This window comes from Clarias gariepinus, chromosome 16 (assembly GCF_024256425.1).
Source record: "Clarias gariepinus isolate MV-2021 ecotype Netherlands chromosome 16, CGAR_prim_01v2, whole genome shotgun sequence".
NCBI classification, from domain to species: domain Eukaryota; kingdom Metazoa; phylum Chordata; class Actinopteri; order Siluriformes; family Clariidae; genus Clarias; species Clarias gariepinus.
In genome coordinates this window covers 24281216-24301351 of record NC_071115.1, presented here as the reverse complement: position 1 = coordinate 24301351, position 20136 = coordinate 24281216, and the positions used below count along the sequence as shown (strand labels likewise).

At 41.2% G+C, this 20136-nt stretch overlaps 1 protein-coding gene and 1 non-coding gene across 2 annotated transcripts; both read left to right on the top strand.

The window, feature by feature from the left end:
- trnal-aag (transfer RNA leucine (anticodon AAG)) lies at window positions 1-82 on the top strand. The gene has a single exon. It is a non-coding gene; the product is annotated as a tRNA-Leu (tRNA).
- A 748-nt stretch (window positions 83-830) lies between these two features.
- Window positions 831-18571, top strand: bod1l1 (biorientation of chromosomes in cell division 1-like 1). The gene is made up of 29 exons (XM_053514298.1): window positions 831-1037; window positions 3256-3380; window positions 4065-4261; window positions 4448-4876; window positions 4973-5122; window positions 6302-6465; window positions 6579-6675; window positions 6765-6873; window positions 6954-7017; window positions 7091-9470; window positions 9821-9873; window positions 10039-10126; window positions 10236-10306; window positions 10618-10758; window positions 12094-13498; window positions 13603-13658; window positions 13737-13812; window positions 13916-13974; window positions 14139-14214; window positions 14307-14368; window positions 14462-14531; window positions 14766-14818; window positions 14908-14950; window positions 15135-15187; window positions 15362-15419; window positions 15533-15603; window positions 15705-15984; window positions 16192-16266; window positions 17178-18571. The coding sequence occupies exons 1-27, from the start codon at window positions 921-923 to the stop codon at window positions 15843-15845; spliced, it is 6408 nt and encodes a 2135-aa protein (XP_053370273.1). The 5' UTR covers window positions 831-920; the 3' UTR covers window positions 15846-15984; window positions 16192-16266; window positions 17178-18571.
- The last annotated feature ends 1565 nt before the right edge of the window (window positions 18572-20136 follow it).

Below are 20136 nucleotides of genomic sequence, written 5' to 3'. Positions count from 1 at the left end.
GGTAGCGTGGCCGAGCGGTCTAAGGCGCTGGATTAAGGCTCCAGTCTCTTCGGGGGCGTGGGTTCGAATCCCACCGCTGCCAACAAGCATTTTATTTTTACTTAAAAAAATTACTCTTACTGCAGTTATTCTCAGGATCATGAGAAATAAATAAGTATCCACTAACGTGTTCAAATAATTCTCATATAGTCCTCCATTTCTGCACGTGGCGTGCTTTCTTCTCACAAACATTGTCTGACCTTATGAGCTACACATCCTTTAGGACAGTAAACAAGTACCTTAACATTAGTTTACACATACAGATATATGCAACAAAATAAAAGAAAGAAAAAATTCACGCGATTTGAAAAAAATCACAACATGTAATCAGCTTCCTTTTTAACAGCAACACGGCGAAGATAATTTGTCCCGACAGATGGAGCTGTTGCAGAAAAATTACTCAGTGCTCAGTGTATTTTTTTATTATATGTTCTACACAAATTCGTTAAATGGGTTATTTTTAATTACTTACTTTTATTTTTTGTTTTTTTTACAATAAAAAAACACTTCCGGTAGATGGGCAGCTTAATAACTATAATTTCCAGTACATTCAACGATTATTTTTATTTTAAAAAGAAGTAGGAAAAAACACAAGAATACAAGAAACGAAATTTTAAATCATTAAAATGAAATAAAATATATAATTATTAATTTTTGTTCGTTTGCTAAGTTTTAAAATATTTTATACAAAAATAAGTATAAAAAACTTTTAATTTGTATTATTCTGTACCGTGTGTTTTACTTCCTGAGTCATCGTTCAACAACCGGTTCATTCATGTTCAACGCCGAAATCAAAATATTTCCACAGACAGTCGCTGAACTTCAACCCGAGTCTCGAGATATCGTTTTACAACGTTTTATTAAACACTAAAACAGGCCAGATGGCTGGTTTACCCCCGGGTGACCCTCAGCTGGTCGCAATGATCGTAAATCATTTAAAAACACAGGGGCTTTTTGACCAGTTCAGGAGAGACTGCTTGGCGGATGTCGATACAAAGGTAAGCGGTGTTTTTGCTAAGCTAACGGCTAATGTCACTAGTTAGGATTTCAGTTTGGTTAAAATGATTTCTCTAAGGGTTGTGTATAATATGCTGACGTGTACCTGTATGAAATTATATATATAAATCAATGCGCGAATATTTCTCTTTATAACTCACAGATTAGTAACTCAAGTATGAAGGATATCCTTGTTTGTTTTGTTTACGATCTGCTATCTGTATTAATAAATGTTTCGAAGTATAAATTGAGACTACTACTAGTGATAATAATAATAACAATAATAATAACAACAATAATAATAGTAGTAGTAGTAGTAGTAGGGGAAGGAGTGGTAGTAATAATAAAGGCAAAATAATAACCACTCTTTACAACCGTGCCAAGCAGAAATGTTTCAAATGTTTGCGTGAATGAGATTCGACAGCAGGAAACCACATCAGGTTTCACCTCTGTCGACCACGAACAATCTGATCTGATGTGGTCTTGTGCTGGTGTAACCTTTCTCCCTTAAGTTTTCTCAGATTTTGCATTCGGGGAAGCTTTTCTACTCGGCACGGTTGTAAAGAGTAGTTCCCTGTCAGCTCATATAATTATCCATAATTACTAGAGAATCTCCAGGGAACTCCCGATATGATATTACGTATTAGGTGCACATTCGATTTGCATTGTGATTCTGAACACATGGTGATTTTATAATATATTTTGGTTCAATGCTATTTCTTTCCTAATTTATTTTTATTCAGATTTTGTTACAATTCTAAACAAACCTAGCTAATCATTTTCTCATACCAATACACTGCTGTTCTGTGCTGCCTGCCAACGTGTGAATAGTTTAGAGCTCTCAACCTGTGGGATTATAGAGGAGTGACACTTTTTACCACCTCGAATGCAGGCGAATAAAAAATTGCCATAAAAAATTCAACCATTCGTAATTTTTGGCATATTTGTCGTGCTTGAATAATTGAGATTATTAAAAATATTTTTTAAATATTTTTGTCTGTCCGTGTGCCAATTTAAATATAAGATAAAACAAAGATAGCCTGAGTAAATACAAAAATGCAGTTTTAACATAATGTTTTTTAATTTTTCATTAAGATAAAAAAAAAGTTGTCCAAACATACCTGGCTTTTTGTGAAACAGTAATTCCCACCCTTGCTAAATCATGAATAAACTATGATTTTTGGAAAGCTGCGTTAACACCCAGGACTGTTTACTGCCAGACCTGTTGAATCAAGAAATTATTAGGACCTGTCTAACAAAGTGAAGCATGCTAAAATATCTAAAAATGCAACACAACGTTACTCCAAGAGCACATTTACAATTCATTCAGGAGCTCATAAAAGAACGCAAAACAACGTTTTAAGAACTGCAGGCCTCCCTTACTTGCTTCAGTTAAGGTCAGTGTTTGTGATTTAACAATATGAATGAGACTCAGCAAAAAATAACATCCATGGTAGAGTTCCAAGGTGAATCATTTCACGAAAGATCTGTCACAAAAAAAAAACATCCTCAAATATCCTCAAGACTTTTGGACAAAGATTATGTGGATTGATAAAACTAAAGATAAACATTTGGAAGGTATGCGTCTTGTTACATATGGTGTAAAACTAACACAGCGTTTCATAAAAAGCAGTCTAACGTTGTGATGGTCTGGGGCTGATTTGGAGCTTCAGGACCTGGACGGCTTGCCATAATTGATGGAACCATGAATTCTTCGCTCTACCAGAAAATCCTGAATAAGAATGTCCGGCCATCAGTTCCTGACCTCAAGCTCAAGCGCACGTGGGTTATGCACCAGGGTGATGATGCGAAACACACCAGCAAGTCAGTGTCTTCAGTGTGGCTGGATTAAAACAATTTGACAAAGAAGAGTGGCCCAAAATTTCTCTACAGTGATGTGAAAGACTTATTGCAAGCTCTTGATTGCAGTTGTTGCACACCCAGTTATTAGGTTTAGGGGCAATTACTTTTTCACCTAGGGCCAGGTAAGTTTTGGACAGCCTTTTTCCCCCCTAATAAAGGATGTCATCATTTAAAAACTGCATTTCGTATTTAATCAGGTTATTTTTATGTAATATAAAAAGTTGTTTGATGATCTGAATCATTTAAGTGTGACAAATATGGCGCAAAAAATCAGTTAGGGGCAAATTCTTTTGAACTTTTTTTTAATTCTTTTTGATGTTTGGCCAGTAAAGGTGTTTGATTGTACCTCTGTTTTAGCCTGCATACCTGCACTTGAGACAGCGAGTGGACAACTTCGTGTCCAATCACCTGTCAAACCACACATGGAGTCCTCAGCTCAACAAGAACCAGCTGAGGAACAGCATCAGGCAACTCGTACTGCAGTATGTATCAGCTGACCAGGATTTCTGCTTATTATAATACCAGAATTTCTTCCAAGTGGGGTTGGGCTAAACTTGTGCTTCAAATTATTTAGAACTTTTTGTGGTTTTCTAAGTCCGTTTAGTTCTTGGGTGTTTTTTTTAATACTAAATTTGCAGTAAAAACAAAAAAAAGGACATCCAAGCACTAGACCTGGGACTTAATTCTTCTTACATGGATTGGATTGTTGATCATTTAACATGATTCTAGATTCCTCTATTGTCCAGACTCCTTGTTAGACAAGTCTGTAAGTAGTAATGTAAAAAAAAAATGTACGAAACATGCACCTCCCCTGAAATGTAACTTTAAACACACAGTTCCTCAAATGATCACTAGGACTACTTACTACTTACTTAACATCTTTTAGTTTTAACTCAAACAAGACTGGCTCAGTTACATTCGCTTTTGTACATGAAAAAAACTCACCAGAGAGAGGCGAAGAGACTGAGCCCAGTGGCATAGTAATCTTGCTGCCAATTAGTGGTTTGGCGGTGTAATTGCAGCATGACACAGACACACCGCATTGCACAAGTTTAAACGCTCATGATGCTGTAGGCTCTCTTAGACTTGATGCAGTAACATAAATCAGGCTTAACTCAGCTCATGGACAATAAAAAAACCCCTCAAACCTTTATTGTGTACCGCAGGTCAGGCTTGCTGGAGCAGGGCGTAGATCGGATTGTAGCGCAGGTCGTTGACCCCAAAGTTCAGCACACCTTTCGGCCACAGGTGGAACGTGTTGTCCGTCAGTTCCTGTCTCCCGGTAACCACGTGGAGGAAGAGGAGTTTCCACATGAGTTCACGCAGGTGGTGGAAAACCAGGAAGCTCAGCAGCTGTCGCAAGGTAACAGAGCTCACACAGTTTTGAAATCGATGCATTTATATCATGATATGCTTTTTCTTTATGTTTGTCTTTCTTTTATGCTTGGTCTCTTTCTTTCTTTTGCTGTTCTTCTCGTTCTCGCCTTTTTTTCCTCTCACTCTTTCTCCCTATCCTGATGCTTATATATTTCTCTCTCCCCTTCCTCAGCAATGTCCTCAGCGCTGATCTCAGACTCTGCCCCCTATGAGACACTGGACGGAGGAGTGGAACACATGAGCTTGGTAGAGGATGATGACAAGGAAGTGGAGATGGCAAAAGAAAAGGAGCAACAGCAGGAAGAGAATCGTGGAGAAAACGAAGACCAGGTGAAGAAAGAGCGAGAGAAGGAGATGGAGGAGGGACAGAAAGATTCGATGGAGGTAGACATGAAGACAGAACATCCTGAGGAGGTCAAGAAAGAGGAAGAAGAAGAAGAGCGAGAAGAGGAGATGCAGGGGGAGGAGGAAAAGAAAGGGGATGAGGAAAAAGAAAAGAAAGGAGAGGATGCGAGAGAGAAGAAATCGTCAGCGAAGAGCAAGGAGGAGAGCACGGAAAAAATGCACATTCGCCAGAAAGCAAGAGAACGACTAAAAGAAGGTAACAGTGATCCAGTTTTTATAATTTTTTTGTTTCCGCCAGCCACAGTGTTGTCCTGGATTTTTTGCTCATATATGTGTGTGTGTGTTGTGGCAGAATACTCTCTTGAGGACTCAGATCTGGAAGGTTTGAGCGACATCACAGTAAGCTCTGTTCACACCAGCGATCTTTCGTCTTTTGACGAGGACAGTGAGGACGAAGACCCTCCTTCTGAATCCACAGAGGAAGGAGAGATCACCTCAGAAGGTTGGATATGACCTTTTTTTTTTAAGAAAACACTTTTCTCAGGCTTTCTTTTGTCGGAATTCTCAAATCTGATCAGGCAGGAGGTGTTCATAAACCTCCAACTGTCCGTGTGTAAAATGAGATAAAATGTAAGTTGTTCTGGGTAAGGACGTCTGCCGAATGCCCTAAATGTAAATGTGTTGACAAAAGAGCAGCTGTAGGATGTGCTGGAAAAATAAGTCCAGTCCATGGAGGGCCCACATCACAACTTGCAGGATCTGCTATTGACCGCTTGGTACCAGATACCACCTTCAGGGGTGTAGTAGAGTTAATAACCCGATGCAACCGGGCTGTTTTGGCAGCAAAACTCTGATTTGCACAATATTAGGCAGTTGTAGAGATGAGAGACTTGGATCCATTAACGGATTTGAATTCTTTTGAATCACTCACTCTGCAGTTCCTGGTCTCATGAGTCCTTTGAGCCACTTGAGTCAGTAGGGATTCTGATTTCATTTTCTTATGGTCCTTCCACTAGAGGGCGCTCACGGAATCCCTAGAATCCACCGATCTGGTTGTTTCACTGTGCGCTAGTAGTCCGACAGATCCGCTGAATCCAGATGAATCCCACATGGTGTTTTGAGTCTTTTTTGTTTCTGACCATAAAATATAAGAGACTGAGAATCAAGAATTATCATTACCATTCTGGTGCCAGAGCCGTTTATTTTATGACTCATGAGTCCACTGAGTTCACTGAATCCCCTGAGTCCAGCTATTTCACTATGCACTGCAAGTCCGCCGGATCCGCTGAATCCCACGGTTCAGATGAATCAAACAACCTACAGTTACTGGCTAACAACTACTTTTGTAGTTTGGGGGGGCGGGGTTTGGTCTTGTTTGGTCTCGTTTGGTCTCAGCCAAGATAAGTGCAATTTTTTTTAAGTGCAAAAAATTTTATCCAGGCCAGGAATTATTCTTACAGCACAGCTATGGGTTATTTTCTAACTTTTAATAGAATTTTAAGAAAATCTAAAAAATAATAATAAATCGAGATATTAATAAAATTGCAATACTTGCAGATACAAGTTTTATCGGCACCGAGGTTTTAAATTTTTTTTTTACATAATCCACATTCATGATAAACATAACTGTGTTCTAAGTAAAGGTTTATAATAAGGCTTGTAATTGTTTCCACTTTTGTAGATGAAAAGGCACGAAATAAAGATCCCGGAGAGGAATCTGATGAGAACAAGGAGAAAAAACCCCGTGGTTCACGTCAAGGCTATGTTCACAAGCCTTTCCTTTACTCTCGTTACTATAGCGACTCTGATGATGAGGTTACAGTGGAGCAGCGACGTCGTTCTGCAGTGAGTAAACGAATTGCGCTTTTGAATCTCTGTGAGAGAGAGAGAGGGTTTTATGTTGCTTATACTGTATATCCTGTAACTTTTTTTATTGTTTTTCTTTTTTTTTCTTCCAGGCGAAGGACAAAGAGGAAAGACTGCTAAAGAGGCAACAGAATCGTGAGCGTCTTGAGGAAAGGAGGAGGCAAAAGGCAGCGCAGGCAGAGCTACAGGGTGCGACGTATCCTCCTTCATTATCGCCATCAGCCTTAGTGTCCCATTTATAGTTTGTGTATTTATGTGTTTTTTGTTTGTTTTTACAGAAAAAGAAAGGCAGGAGGTTCAGAGACCGCAAGCAAAGGAGGCACGGAAAGAGAAGAAAGTTCTGGAAAAGAAAGTGGCACTCAGCAGGAAGAGGAAGAGAGACTCACGGTGGGTGGGGGCGTGTTTGAGAAGGGAGTGTGTTTGTCTGCATGTGTCCACCTGTTCAACTTCATTTCTTTGCAATGCAGGAAGCAGGATGACTCTGGCACCAAGAAGAGAAGTGACGGAGATCCCGATTCTGTAAAAAAAGATGTGAGTATTTTGGGTCTTTTGTCACTTGTTCTCTGTTGAGGTTACAGTCCCTAATGTCACACTTTTTATGCAGGATGCAGTAAAGCCTAAAGTAGTCTCTCAGAAGCCTGTTAAGAAGCTGTCTGAGGAGGAGCAGCGGAGGAGGAAGAGCACTTCGGAAGACTCAACCGAGCCACGCAAAATCCTTGACAAAAACCGCACGCACTCGTTCATCCTGGAACTTGAGCTGGGAACTGAGGAGGCGCTTAGGCAGAGAGGTGGGGGGAAGAACGAGCGACATGCTCGCAAAGAAAAAGGGCGAAATGAGAATGAGCGCAGTGTGTCGGACGAGCGAGGCAGGAGCAAACAAAAGCCAGAAGGCAAGAAAGTGGGAGATGCTCCGGCAGACGAGAAGGAGGGAGGAGTAGTCAAAAGTTCAGGTGATGAGAAAAAGGGGTCAAAGTTTAAAGGAGAAAAGAAGGGCTCGGGGTCAGCAAAGGAGGGAAGACTTTCTGTCACAGAGGGGTCAGCCCCAGAGGAGGGAACGACCAAGGATTTGAAGAAAGAAAAGACGCACTCTGAGGCCGTCAAAGAAAAAACAAAAGGAGAGAAATCACTGGGCAAAACTGAGCCGAAACAGCAGCTCCGTTTAGATTCCACTGGCTCCACGGAGGAAAGGTCCGAAGGTGAGGCTGTCCCTGATTTCAACAAAAAGAAAGACAAGCAAGCGAAAGACATTTTGAAGCGGTCAAAGAGTCACCCAGAGGTTAAATCTCTAGAGAAAGTTAAGGTCCGGCAAGATGGCAAAGATGTAGGTGCTGGTAGCAAGAGCTCTACTACAGACAAGGTCAAGAATTCAGAGGCAGCCTCGAAGGTCAAAACAGTGTCAGAGAAAACACGATCCAAGTCCAGAGACGACATGAAATTTCAGAATCCTTTAGCGACCAAGGCTGACAAAAAAGCCACAGGTCTGGAAATGAAGGCTAAAGCAGGAGCGGCTCCCAGCAAGCCAGACTCCTCCAAGGAAAAGAAAAAGGAGGGATTTATGAAAGACGACAGGAGATTCTCAGAAGATCGTGTTGAGAAAGGGAAGGATTTAAAGATTGCAAAGAAAATAAGTGAGAAGAAGGCAAAGGAGTCAGAGAAGAAGGCAGGAGATAGTGAAAACGAAAGAAAAATATTAGAAGGGGATGACCTTTCTTCCAGTTCCTCTGCTCCATCAGGAGTTGCTGAAGAGGTACAGGCTGAAGCCGTAATAGCTTCTGAGCCTTCAAACACTCAAGCGAAACAAGATTTAGGGTCCCTTGCAACGTCTGACCTTACAGCTCAGCCAGTTTCAGAATCTGACCTTAAAACCATGCAGGTCTTGGCGCCTCTTACAGAGTCTCATGTCTCAACCCCACAGTCCTTAGATTCTGCTGCAGAGTCTGATTCCACAGACCAGTCCATCTCAGAGTCTCTTAAGAAGTCTGATCCTGCTTCAGATTCACAAGCTATGGATACAGAGTCTGATCTTGCAGCTTTACAATCCACAGATGCGGAATCTAATCTAACGGCGTCACAAACCATGGATACAGAGTCTGAACCTACAGCACCACAAACCATAGATACAGAGTCTGATCTTAGATCCCCACAGGCCGATGCTACAAAATCCGATCCCGCATCACAACCTGTTGTCAGTGTACCTATGGAATCTTCAGAAGAATTACCTACAGAGTCTGATCTTGCTGCGGCAACACCATCACAATCCTCTGCTTCTAATCTTACAGTCTCCGAGTCTTCACATTTAAATGAAAGGTCTGATCTTGTGAGTCTTGACTCCTCAGAGTCTAATTTTACAAATCTTGAAACATCGAACCAAATGAAATCACATACTGATCCCACACATCCTCAGTCTTCAGACTCAATCCCAGAAGTTCCGGAGTCTTCGAACTCCATCCCAGAGTCTGATCTCACTGTTGCCCAGCCCTCAAACCCAGTCCCAGCAACTGAATTCGCGGTCCATCAAGGTTCAGACAGACTTCCCAGTCCAGTCCCTCCTGACGCTAACAACACCCCTGTCTCTGACGACATGTTCGATGCCCTAAGCGACATCACTCCAGATCCTGAAGACGACGAAGAAGCCACTATTCCAGCAGAGGCGGATGCGCTCCTGTCTTTGATGGATGTTTGTGCTTCTGCAGCCGTCCGCAACTCTGTTGGTGCGTCTCATGGACAAGAAGCTGAGAGTTCGTTCCAGGACGCAGATATCAAGATGAAGGAAGCAGCGCTAACGTTACTATCCATGGATCCCGATCAGGCAGTTTCACCAAGCTTTATCACTGAAGAAGCACATGTTGCTGGGCAACAGGTGGAGTCGTCTCCCCCAACGCAAGTTGATGTAATAAGTGCAGTGGAGCCAAGTGAAGTTGCGAATGAGTCTGAAGGCGAATCTTCAGCTTGTGTCTTGGATGAAGGTGACAAACACACTGAAGGTAATGCTTCTTTATTCAGTTGCCCGTGTTCTAGGTGATGCAGTAGCCTGTCATTTGTGGTAGTAAAGGTTCTTAACAATTCAGCTAGTTTAGTTGTTTTGTAGCATCATTCATTTGCTCTTAAGCTCTTGTAGATCATATAGATTTTTTTTGGCTTTGTTCCTTTACCGCCTTAAATAATGCTGTAGCACATCCTGTATTCTAGATTCAGTACCATGGTAAATGCTAAGTAAGTGATGACCGATTTAGTGCTCAAGATCAAGCCTGGTGCTAGTTAGTCATGATGTTTTCCTTTCTCTAGGCCAGTGTGATGTTATTTTAATCAAACATATAACTTTTTTTTTACACAGACACTAAAGATAAGCCCACAGACATAGTGTCTAAAGAGGAAGCAACAACTCAGGTGAGATAATTATTAACTGGTATTGTTCTTTTTTTTTGTTTTTTGTTTTTTATACACCATATAAGTACAACATTTTCGTCACGCAAGCATAACGAAGAACCAGATTACCGACAGAGTATCGACAGTAACTAGTAATTGCCTTGAATATTATTTTTGTATGCTCAGATCAACAACGGTGACACTGGATCTAAAGAAAAGTCTGATGTTTCAAACCCAGAAATCTCTTCTAATGATGAACCAGCAGGAGAGTCTAGTAAGTCTTGGTGTTATGATCGGTATTTCTATTTGACCTTTCAGAAGTACATTTGATCACTGTGTCACATTCAGTATACGTCTAACACATTTCCTTTTACTGTTTTCAGCTGCGATCGCTGCCAGTCAAATGCACACGCAAGCTCCGAGTGAAAGTATACACGCAGCTGAGGGCTTAAAGGTAAGTCTGTTTTGCAGCCCAAAGGGTTAGCTTTTGTAAATTTACCCAGTAAAAATAGGTTGACTCCAAGGTTAACTGTTGCATTTGTAGCAGTCCTCATTAATGCTCATGAGTTCATCAAATACTTTACCTTAAGCCTTATGCCCAAGTTGATGTTAGGGTAGTGAAAACTAGGGCTGGACGATTTTATCGATTCTGCGATATAAATCGATATTTTTTTTCCAAAGAAAGTATCGATTTTTTAGCCGCGAGTATCGATACATACGTCCCATTCAAATCCCCCGTGTTGTTTACCCCCGTTCGCGTTGCAGGAAGAGCGATTTGGTCAGCCAGTCGCTAGTGTTGCTGTAGAGCAAGTTACCCGTACTAACTTTACACAGACGCAGATCTCTACCTATATTCAGAGAATGGCGGCGAATATAAATCCAGCACCTGCCTGCTTAAAAGCAGATGTGTGGGAGCACTTTGGTTTAAAAAAAAAAAAAAAGAAGGAAAGCAACGACTTGGATAAAAGCATCGCGGTTTGTAAGCTATGTGGCACTAACGTTAAATATTCCTGTGCTGTGTCGAAGTTGGTTCCCCCATCAGGATACGTTTTTTAGCCCCACCCCCGTGAAATCGGCACAGGGAACGCGCATTTAGTAGAAGGCTCGCCCGCGAAGGGTTATGCGCGGACCACTGAGATTCTACGGAGCGCAGTAAAGGCCAAAACGGACAGTTAGCGTTTTTTAATCCCTGACGAACTCGAGCCATCAGTATGTGTTTCCCTTGTTATCTTGGACATATTTAGAATGATGAACCTCGGCTGAGTCACTTGTAGGCTGTAAACATGTCAGTACATGCGTTGTATTGTTTATATTTAATCACTGGTATACACCACCCATGATTTATTTATTTATGCTATTTTATCAAGGGATTTTTTAAAAATACAGTATATATTTAATATAAATAAATGGACCACTACGAGTGCTGATTTCTTTCATATGCAGTTTGGGTTTATTTAAATAGATGTGACCTAGTGAATTGACATCACACGGATAAAATGCTAATTATCTCGCATAATAATAATAATAATTATAATAATTATTATTATTATTATATTATTATTATTATTATTAATGTCTTGAGACTGTATCTGATGGGTCTCTATTTTGGCATTATGGTTTTGCTGAAAAGGCATATTTGATATGAAATATCAGACAAAATACTGACAAGTTTACAGCCTAAGGTCAAAGAAACTGTTCAGAACAGGCCACTTGCACTTTAACTCTCCATTGTTAATTGCAAATTGCAATGTTGCACTTTATTTACTTTTCAAACGCTTGTAAGCTAAGTTAAACTAATTTTCTCAACACATCTTTGATTAATTTTGTCCAGCATTTATTTTGCAAGCTGTCTGATGTTTTTTGAGTTTATTTTAATTAATTCAATCCAAGTAAATGAAACACTCACATGATGTCACCAAAATCACTCTGTCTCTTTTAAATCGATCAGAAAATGATGTAAGCGTATCGAATTATATCGAATCGTATCGAATTATATCGAATCGTATCGTTGGCAAATATCGTGATATATATCGTATCGTGAGCTGAATATCGTGTATCGTATTGTATCGTGAGATTAGTGTATCGCTACAGCCCTAGTGAAAACGCTTATTTCTTTTCTAATCTAAAGACAGTGAAAACTGTCATTAGAGGTCACAGAAGCGAGTTTACTGTGGGTTAACTTCTCTATAAAATTGAGTATTTGCACTAAACGTTTTCTGAATTTACTGTGTGTGACTGCAGAGTAAAATGGAGAGCACGACGCATGAGGCCCGGGCGCAGGAGGCCCGGGCACAGGAGGCCCGGGCGCAGGAGGCCCATGTAGAACAGGCGCAGGAGGCCCATGCCCTGGAGGCCCAGGCAAAGATGACACATGCAGCACAGGTGCAGGAGGCCCAAGCGCAGGAGACTCATGCACCACATGCACAGGAAGTCCAGGTGCAGGAGGCCCAATCGCAGGAAGTCCAGGCACAGGGAGCCCAGGCAGCACAGGTGCAGGAGGCCCAATCGCAGGAAGTCCGGGTGCAGGAGGCCCAATCGCAGGAAGTCCGGGTGCAGGAGGCCCAATCGCAGGAAGTCCGGGTGCAGGAGGCCCAATCGCAGGAAGTCCAGGTGCAGGAGGCCCAATCGCAGGAAGTCCGGGTGCAGGAGGCCCAATCGCAGGAAGTCCGGGTGCAGGAGGCCCAATCGCAGGAAGTCCGGGTGCAGGAGGCCCAATCGCAGGAAGTCCGGGTGCAGGAGGCCCAATCGCAGGAAGTCCGGGTGCAGGAGGCCCAATCGCAGGAAGTCCGGGTGCAGGAGGCCCAATCGCAGGAAGTCCGGGTGCAGGAGGCCCAATCGCAGGAAGTCCGGGTGCAGGAGGCCCAATCGCAGGAAGTCCGGGTGCAGGAGGCCCAATCGCAGGAAGTCCGGGTGCAGGAGGCCCAATCGCAGGAAGTCCAGGCACAGGAAGCCCAGGCAGCACAGGTGCAGGAGGCCCAAACGCAGGAAGTCCAGGTGCAGGAAGCCCAGGCAGCACAGGATCAGGAAGCCCATGCAGCACAGGTGCAGGAGGCCAAAATGCAGGAGGCCCAGGCACAAGAGGCCTATGCAGCACAGATGCAGGAGGCTCAAGTGCGGGGGGCCGAGGCACAAGATGCCCATGATGCACAAGTGCAGGAGGATGAGGCACAAGATGCCCTTGCAGCACAGGTGCCGGAGGCCCAAGTGCCAGAGATCCAGATGCAAGGGGCTCAAGAACAGGATGCACTGGTGCAGGAGACATGTGTGAAGGACGTCCAGGTGCCGGATAAAACTGCACATGAGCAGGAGGCACAGATCCAGGATGTGCAGAGTCAAAAGGCAGAAGTGCAAAAGGCACAGGAGACTCAGATGCATGAGGCAGAGCCCCAGGAAATGGAAGAGTCACAGACACAGGAGGCACAGGGTCAGGACACGCAGGAGGCAAAGTTACAGGAGCAAGACCCACAAGTTCAGGAGGCGCAGGAGGCTCAGGTAAAGGAAGCCCAGCCGCAGGAGCCCCAGTCACAGGAGGCAAGTGCGCCAGATGCTCACACACAGGAGGGAAAGTCGCTAGAGGTGAAAACCCAGGATGCACAGAAGCAGCCAGCACGGAGAGGGCGGCGTCCTAAACTAGTTAAACAAGCCAGTACGTTCGAAACTTGTTTGTGGGTTTCATATTGTATATCTTACTTATGTAAGAATAAACCGTACAATTAGTTTGTTCCCGCATAAAAAATGCTTTTCTTTCAGGTAGCGCATCCAAATCAGATGGACAAGAAGGGGACAAATCTGATGTGTCAGAAGTGGTAAAGTGATTTGTTCCCCAATTTCTTATCAATTTCTGAAACCGAGCATGATAAGGTAAACAAATGTGTGTGTTTTAGGATGAGGGTCTAGAAGGCAGAATAACCCGCAAGGGACGATGGTCCAGTCAAAGAGCAGCATCAGCCAAGGAAACTGGTATGCATTTTCTTTACACTTGATATGTAAAAAGTTTTTGCTTATCATTGTCTATACTTGTTCTATGCTTCAGTGTCTCTCTCTCTCTCTCTCTCTCTCGTAGAGAGTGTGACCGAGGAAGAAGAAGAAGGAAAAGAAGAGGATGGAGACACAGAAAAAGCTGTAGGTTGATCACAAACTCACTTGTTATCACTAACTCACACATGTACACAATCATTTCTGTGTCGTGTAAATCAGTAGATACAGTATATTACACCTAGAAAAAGGACCAAAAGCTTTTTTATTATCGAGCTAGCTAAATACCAACAATGCCGACTTTCTTGTAGGAGGAAGAAGAGCCGGTGAAAAAGACTCCACGCCGAGGCAGATCCTCCAAAACCACTTCTAACGAGGATGACTTGGGTGCGACATAATTGTTGGTTCATTTATTTATTTTTAAACACAGGAGTGATAAGATATACAGTACTCATCAGGCTGATTTTCTGTTTTGACAGCCAAACCTCAGACCAGTCCAGATGCCAAAGACACAGAGGCTAACAAGCCAGAGCATAAAAAAGTGAGGAAATAATGACTTTTGTCTGTGCTTGTGTGCATCTATATTTCTTTCTTTCTTTTTTTTCTTTTTTTTATACTGATGTGTGTTTGACAGAGTGAGAAAGAGGAGGTTGAAGAAGAAAGAAAGAGACTTCAGTTACCAGTTGCTTCAAAAGAAGAAGCTAGTGAGTGTACATATGTACATGCACACACAAACTTACACACACAAACAATTACCATATTAAGTTTTATATGAAGTCATTTTGGTGATACTTGGGCCAAAAGGAACCAAACACTTACATTTACAGAAATATAGTCCTGTGCTGTAAAATTCAAGCACAAAACTATAGTAGAAATGAACAGACTCTGCTATGACTTAAAATACACATGATCTAAATAAAATGAATTATTCTCCCTAGCATCAAAGCCTGAAAATGCCGAGTCTACAGGAGAGGAAATGGAGCAAAAAGAGGTAATTTTTCATTACATATACAACTTTTAAATAGGTTATACAGAGTCTTTGTCCTGACGGGCATGTGTGTGTGCTGTGTTTATGTGCAGGTGCGTCGGGGAAGGCGTTCTGGTGCTCAGGTCGCCCCTGCGGGTAAGTGAAATTGCATCTCACTGGTAAATCCCAAGTAGAGCCACACATCTAATACTAAAGTGTTCAGAAGATGTAATTTAAAGCAGGGCTAATTATTAAACCTGCTTTAACTGTTTGACATATAAGTTGATTCCCAGTGATGTAAAAAGTGTACGTCTGAAACACACTGCGATTTGCTTGACAGTGAAACCAGCACTGAGGAGAAAGAGATCTGAACAAGCTGAGGATGCTGAGAAAGTAAGTAAAAAGGTGTGCGATGGTTTATGTTAGTGCTTTGACAAACATAGTTAGTGTGTATGTGTGAGAGAGAGAGAGAGAAAGAAAAGAAGGTGTGTGCTCTCTTTTTCTCTTCTAGCTCTTCTATCTAGCTCTTTCTCTAACATACTTTTAATATGTTCACTGTGTTTGAAGGAAGCTGCGGCTGAGGAGAAGGAAGAAGAGCCTGTCAAGAGAGCACGACAAGACAGCGGTAAAAACACGCGCACATTCACGCACACACATGCACTTGATGTGTAAAAACCTGTCCTTGTTTTTATTTATACTACCCTTCATTTTCTCTCTCTCTTTCTCTCTATTTTTCAGAGAGTGTGACTGAGGAAGAAGAAGAAGGAAAAGAAGAGAAAAAAGATGAGGATGGAGACACAGAGAAAGCTGTAAGTTTTTATGCCATGTAAATCAGTAGATATAATACAGCTCCAAAAAAAGACCACAAACTTTTATTATTCGAGCTAGCTAAATACCGACTTTCTTTCAGGAGGACGAGGAGCCAGTGAAAAAGACTCCACGCCGAGGCAGATCCTGCAAAACCACTTCTAACGTAGATGACCCAGGTGTGACACAATTTTGTGTGTGTTTATTGTGTTTTAAGGTTATTTTACTTTGCTTTATTCACTAAAATGACTTTTTTTTTTATTAGCAGTCCAAGAAAAGAGGGAAGGAGAGACAGAGACAGGAGAAGAAGACGAAAAACAGGAAGAGGAGGATACAAAAATTAGAGCCACAACACGTTCGGCATCTCGGCTGGAGGCTGAGAAGTATAACGACACATTTTATATTTATATACTCAACTTTAATAACATCCTGGTGTTCTCAAAGAGATTATTTAATAGTACTTAATTGTTAAAAATTATAAAGCTTTATCTTGTGACTTGTGACCAAGTGATTTGACACAACATGCAGATTCTGTGCAGCGACTGATTTTCATACTCTAATTTTTTTTTTTTTTTTTTTTTTTTGTGCAGAAATAAGCCCAGTAAACCATCAACCAGAGCAGTAAGCAAACTGAGTGGAAAAGAAGAAAGCTCTTCAAACACACGGTGTGTCTTCATAATGCTTATAGCTATACATGGGTATTTGTAAATTGACATATATTATAGAGTGCATGTTGGTATGGGTCTAGCAGTTGGTGTTGGTCTGGTTAGTATAAAACCTTAATGTTCTTGATCCAGAAGGCCGTAGAAGTCCAAGAACGGTAAACTTTGCATTCCCTGTTGGGTTACGTGAAATCAGCGTGTTCTAGGCTCTCCTATCTCCTAAGTGTGCTATCCTATAATTGTTAGGTTATACAGGTTGTTTTGGGTGTTGATGTAGGGGTTGTTGGGTGTAGGGATTGGTGTATGGTTTTGGTGTGAGTGTAGGGCTCGGCGTATGGGTTTTTTGTGGTTGTAAGGGTGTGTGTGCGGGTTTGATGTAGTTGCAAAGTTGGTATATGGGTTAGATATGGTTGTAAGCCATGGTCTATCGGTTTTGTGTAGTTTTAAAGATTTTTGTGTATGGGTTTGGTGGTGGTACAAGGGTAGGTGTTTGTGTTTTGGGTGGTTTTAATGGTTGATGTATGGGTTTTGGGTGGTTGTAGGGGTTGATGTTACCGGTTTGGTGTGGTTGTAGGGTTTAATGTTACGGGTTTAGTGTGGGTGTAGGGGTCGGTGTATGGGTTAAGGGGGCTTGTAGGGGTCGGTGTATGGGTTTAGGGTGCTTGTAGGGGTCGGTGTATGGGTTTAGGGTGCTTGTAGGGGTCGGTTGTGTTGGTGTGGGTATGTATTTGTTGGAGTGTGGCGGTGTAGGTGTATGAGTAGACATGAGCAACACACATGATTGTGTGTGTGGGAGGAGGGGTTGTAGAAATTGGTGTGGATGTAGAACTGTTAGAGTGGGGTGGGAATAGTGGTGGATGTTCTTGAATACTAACACTGAATTGAGAAATAACAGGTCTGTCTGTCTTTCCCAGTTCCTCCCGATCTCAGAGTGCTGCTGCAGTGAAGGGACGTAAGGGTGAGTCAAGTTCTCCAACACCTCGCACCCGTGCCGGCAACAAAACTGAAGAGCCGCCCTCAAAGAGAACCAAACGATGATGTAAATTTTTGTATATTTGTTTGTATATATGTATGTCTGTTCGTACCCCAGTCAGCCTTATGTTAATTACTTATTCTGTTTGGTGCAAAGTGAGATGTCTTTTTAACCCCACTGAGACTCTCCCAGCTTTGTGCACTCAGCATTAGTGGCAAGCAGTCCGTTTTATAACCAGCTAACATTAGCAGTTAACAGTGTTAGACTTTCTTCTTGTGTACAGCTTATCCCAGAGTTCCTGCACAATTTGAGCTAAAAAAATTGTGCTAGAGTCTGTTCTTGAATGCATTCTAAGAAAGCCATAGAAGCAGAACTCGCTGTATTTTTTTTCTATAGGTCGTAGTGTTTTCATTTTTTTCCCCACAAGAAAAGTGAATATTCTAGAACTTTTTAAAAGTGTTCTACAATGTGTTTTTAGAAGCACCTTGAAGCCGTTTGCTTTTGCTGCAGGACACAGTGTGTTCTCGATCATTCTCAGATTAGAGCATGTGTTGGAAATGTAAAGAGTTCTAGAATGCATTTTCAGAATGTTCTAAAATCATTGGTTTACTTGATCTGAGGTAAATGCTCTTGTGTTCTGGATTCAGAAGAGGATAGATTTTCAAGAGGAAAGAAAACATTTCTTGTTGGAAAATCAAGAAACAAGCATGTTCTGAAGTTCTCAAAAATCCACTGTTCAGCATATTTCAGAAAGAACCACACTTTGTTCCACTAATGTTCTTAGTAATGTTGGTTGAAATGATAAGAAAAAGATAGCCATACTGGTCTGCTGTTGCTTTCAGAACAGTGCATTCATACATGCTTGCATGTATCCGTTATACACACACTTTCCTGTGTTTGGTTCTTACACTGAGAATGAGAGGAACTATGCTTTTACACATGTGCCAAAAATCAGTAACACAAGTTTTGCATAAAATATTTAAGAATGTTGGTCTTGTTTTTCTTTTTGTTTTGTTTTTAAACTGGCAAGGTACATTTTGTGATATTGTGGTAGTATCATAAACCTTGGTTCTGATATAAGCATATAAACCAATGTTCAATACAGTGCTGTCTACACTCCTAAAAATATTTTAGTCTAGATGTTTTTTTTTTTTTATTTCTTAAGAGTGTACATGTTTCACGTTTTGTTTATTCTGCAATTTTGATGTGTTTAGTTGCATGTGTGCTAATCCTGTTGGCATGTTCAACATGAAGACACTCATTCTGTGAATGTAAAAGACTCAGATATTTCTTTTATACATTTAGCTTTTATTATAAAGGCCACTGGGACCATGAGTGTGTATTGTGTTCTCTTTTGTGTGGTTTTTAAGTTACTGTTTCTCTAAGAATCCCTATGCTCTGGATTTCCTTATTGTCAGGAAACCTTATTTCTGTTAATCTATTTGTCAGAACTTGAGTATTTTAATGTCTGTTTGTGCATTATAAGCTTTCCTAGTCTTTGCTTTCTTAAGTTAACTAAGATTTGAAGATCTCCTACATTTATGCAGGATACCCTAGTGTTTAGTTCTATCATCCTCTCGTTTTTTTAATTGCTTTACTTTCCCTGGTGTGTAAATGTCACTACTTCCCTCAGACTTCATAAACTAAAGATTTCCTTTGTCTGTAGTTTCCCAAGAAGACAGGTGTTAGTTTTGCCAGTCTCTGTGTTCACAAGTAGATTCCCCACAACTGCCAGGGGCGGTGTAGAACATCTGAACAACTGCTTAAATGAGCAAAGAAAAGAATCATATAGTATTTACAATAAATGCTAAACTCAGACAATATAACCTTTTTTTTGTACTTAACATGGCATACCTCTTTTACCTTTACCTTTTTTATTTATTTATCTATTTTTCCAGTATCACTACGATCAGCTCTCAGTGACTGGACCTCTATACCATGAGATCATCCGAGGGTCATAATATATATCCATACGGAGCATTTAATATTTGAATGAATGCCTCTTGGCAAGTTTTACAAACATTTACCTTTAAGGAATATAAGACTTGTCTAGGAAAAGGTGTCCAGTCGGTTAATCAGTTTCTGCTTTTTGGTGTCACAGGGTGTAACGGGCTGTGGGTAAGCACAGGCTTGTGTATTAATAGAAGCACAAATACATACATTTCCTTGTCTGTAATTTTTCTAGGTTTTCTTGTATTTATGTGTCTGTATTTCTTTATGTTTTGTGTTTTTTTTTTTTTTTGCTCTGCAGTAGCAGAACAGAAAGAAAGAGAGGGGATTTATTTTTTCTATCCATTAAAAAAAGTCATTTTTAACCAGCTGCACTCAAAACACTACACCCGCTTCTCTCTTTTTGTTAAATGTCTCCATGGGGCAACTTTACCCTCTGTTACAGAGAAACGACATTACATTTTCACAATACTGCCAAAGTCATATGCGAATTATGTGATGATCATGTAGAATTGTTTCTGTCTTTCTTTCTTCAGAATTCCCATAACTCGAAAGTATTTAGTGATAAGTTATTTGAGATATTTCTTAAAGGGCCTGGTAAGCTCCTAGCAGTATCTTTACATAAATCAGATTCCTGTTCTTGTCTTCCAGGAAAGGAATCAGATCTGATGTTATCAATGTTCCTTATGCTTTCTTCTCATCACGGTTATAAAGAATGGTTATTTGAGTTCCTGAAATAGTCAAACCTGCCTGTTGAGCACCAACAGTCATGTCACATTGATTTGTGACATGTGGTTGGTTGATTAGATAGATGTATTAACAAACCAGTGTACATGTGTTCTTAGTCGATGATGCGCATAATTTAGTCTTGATTAAAACTACAGTTTTGTGAACACTCGTGACAATTTCAAAATGTGTGTTTGAAGCTGATGAATTACTGATTTGCTTAT

Coding starts and splice junctions, on each gene's coding strand:
- bod1l1 (XM_053514298.1), top strand. CDS start 921: ATGGCTGGTTTACCCCCGGGTGACCCTCAGCTGGTCGCAATGATCGTA. Junction 14,532..14,765: donor TGCTTCAAAAGAAGAAGCTA/GTGAGTGTACAT, acceptor TATTCTCCCTAG/CATCAAAGCCTGAAAATGCC. Junction 15,188..15,361: donor AAGCTGAGGATGCTGAGAAA/GTAAGTAAAAAG, acceptor CTGTGTTTGAAG/GAAGCTGCGGCTGAGGAGAA.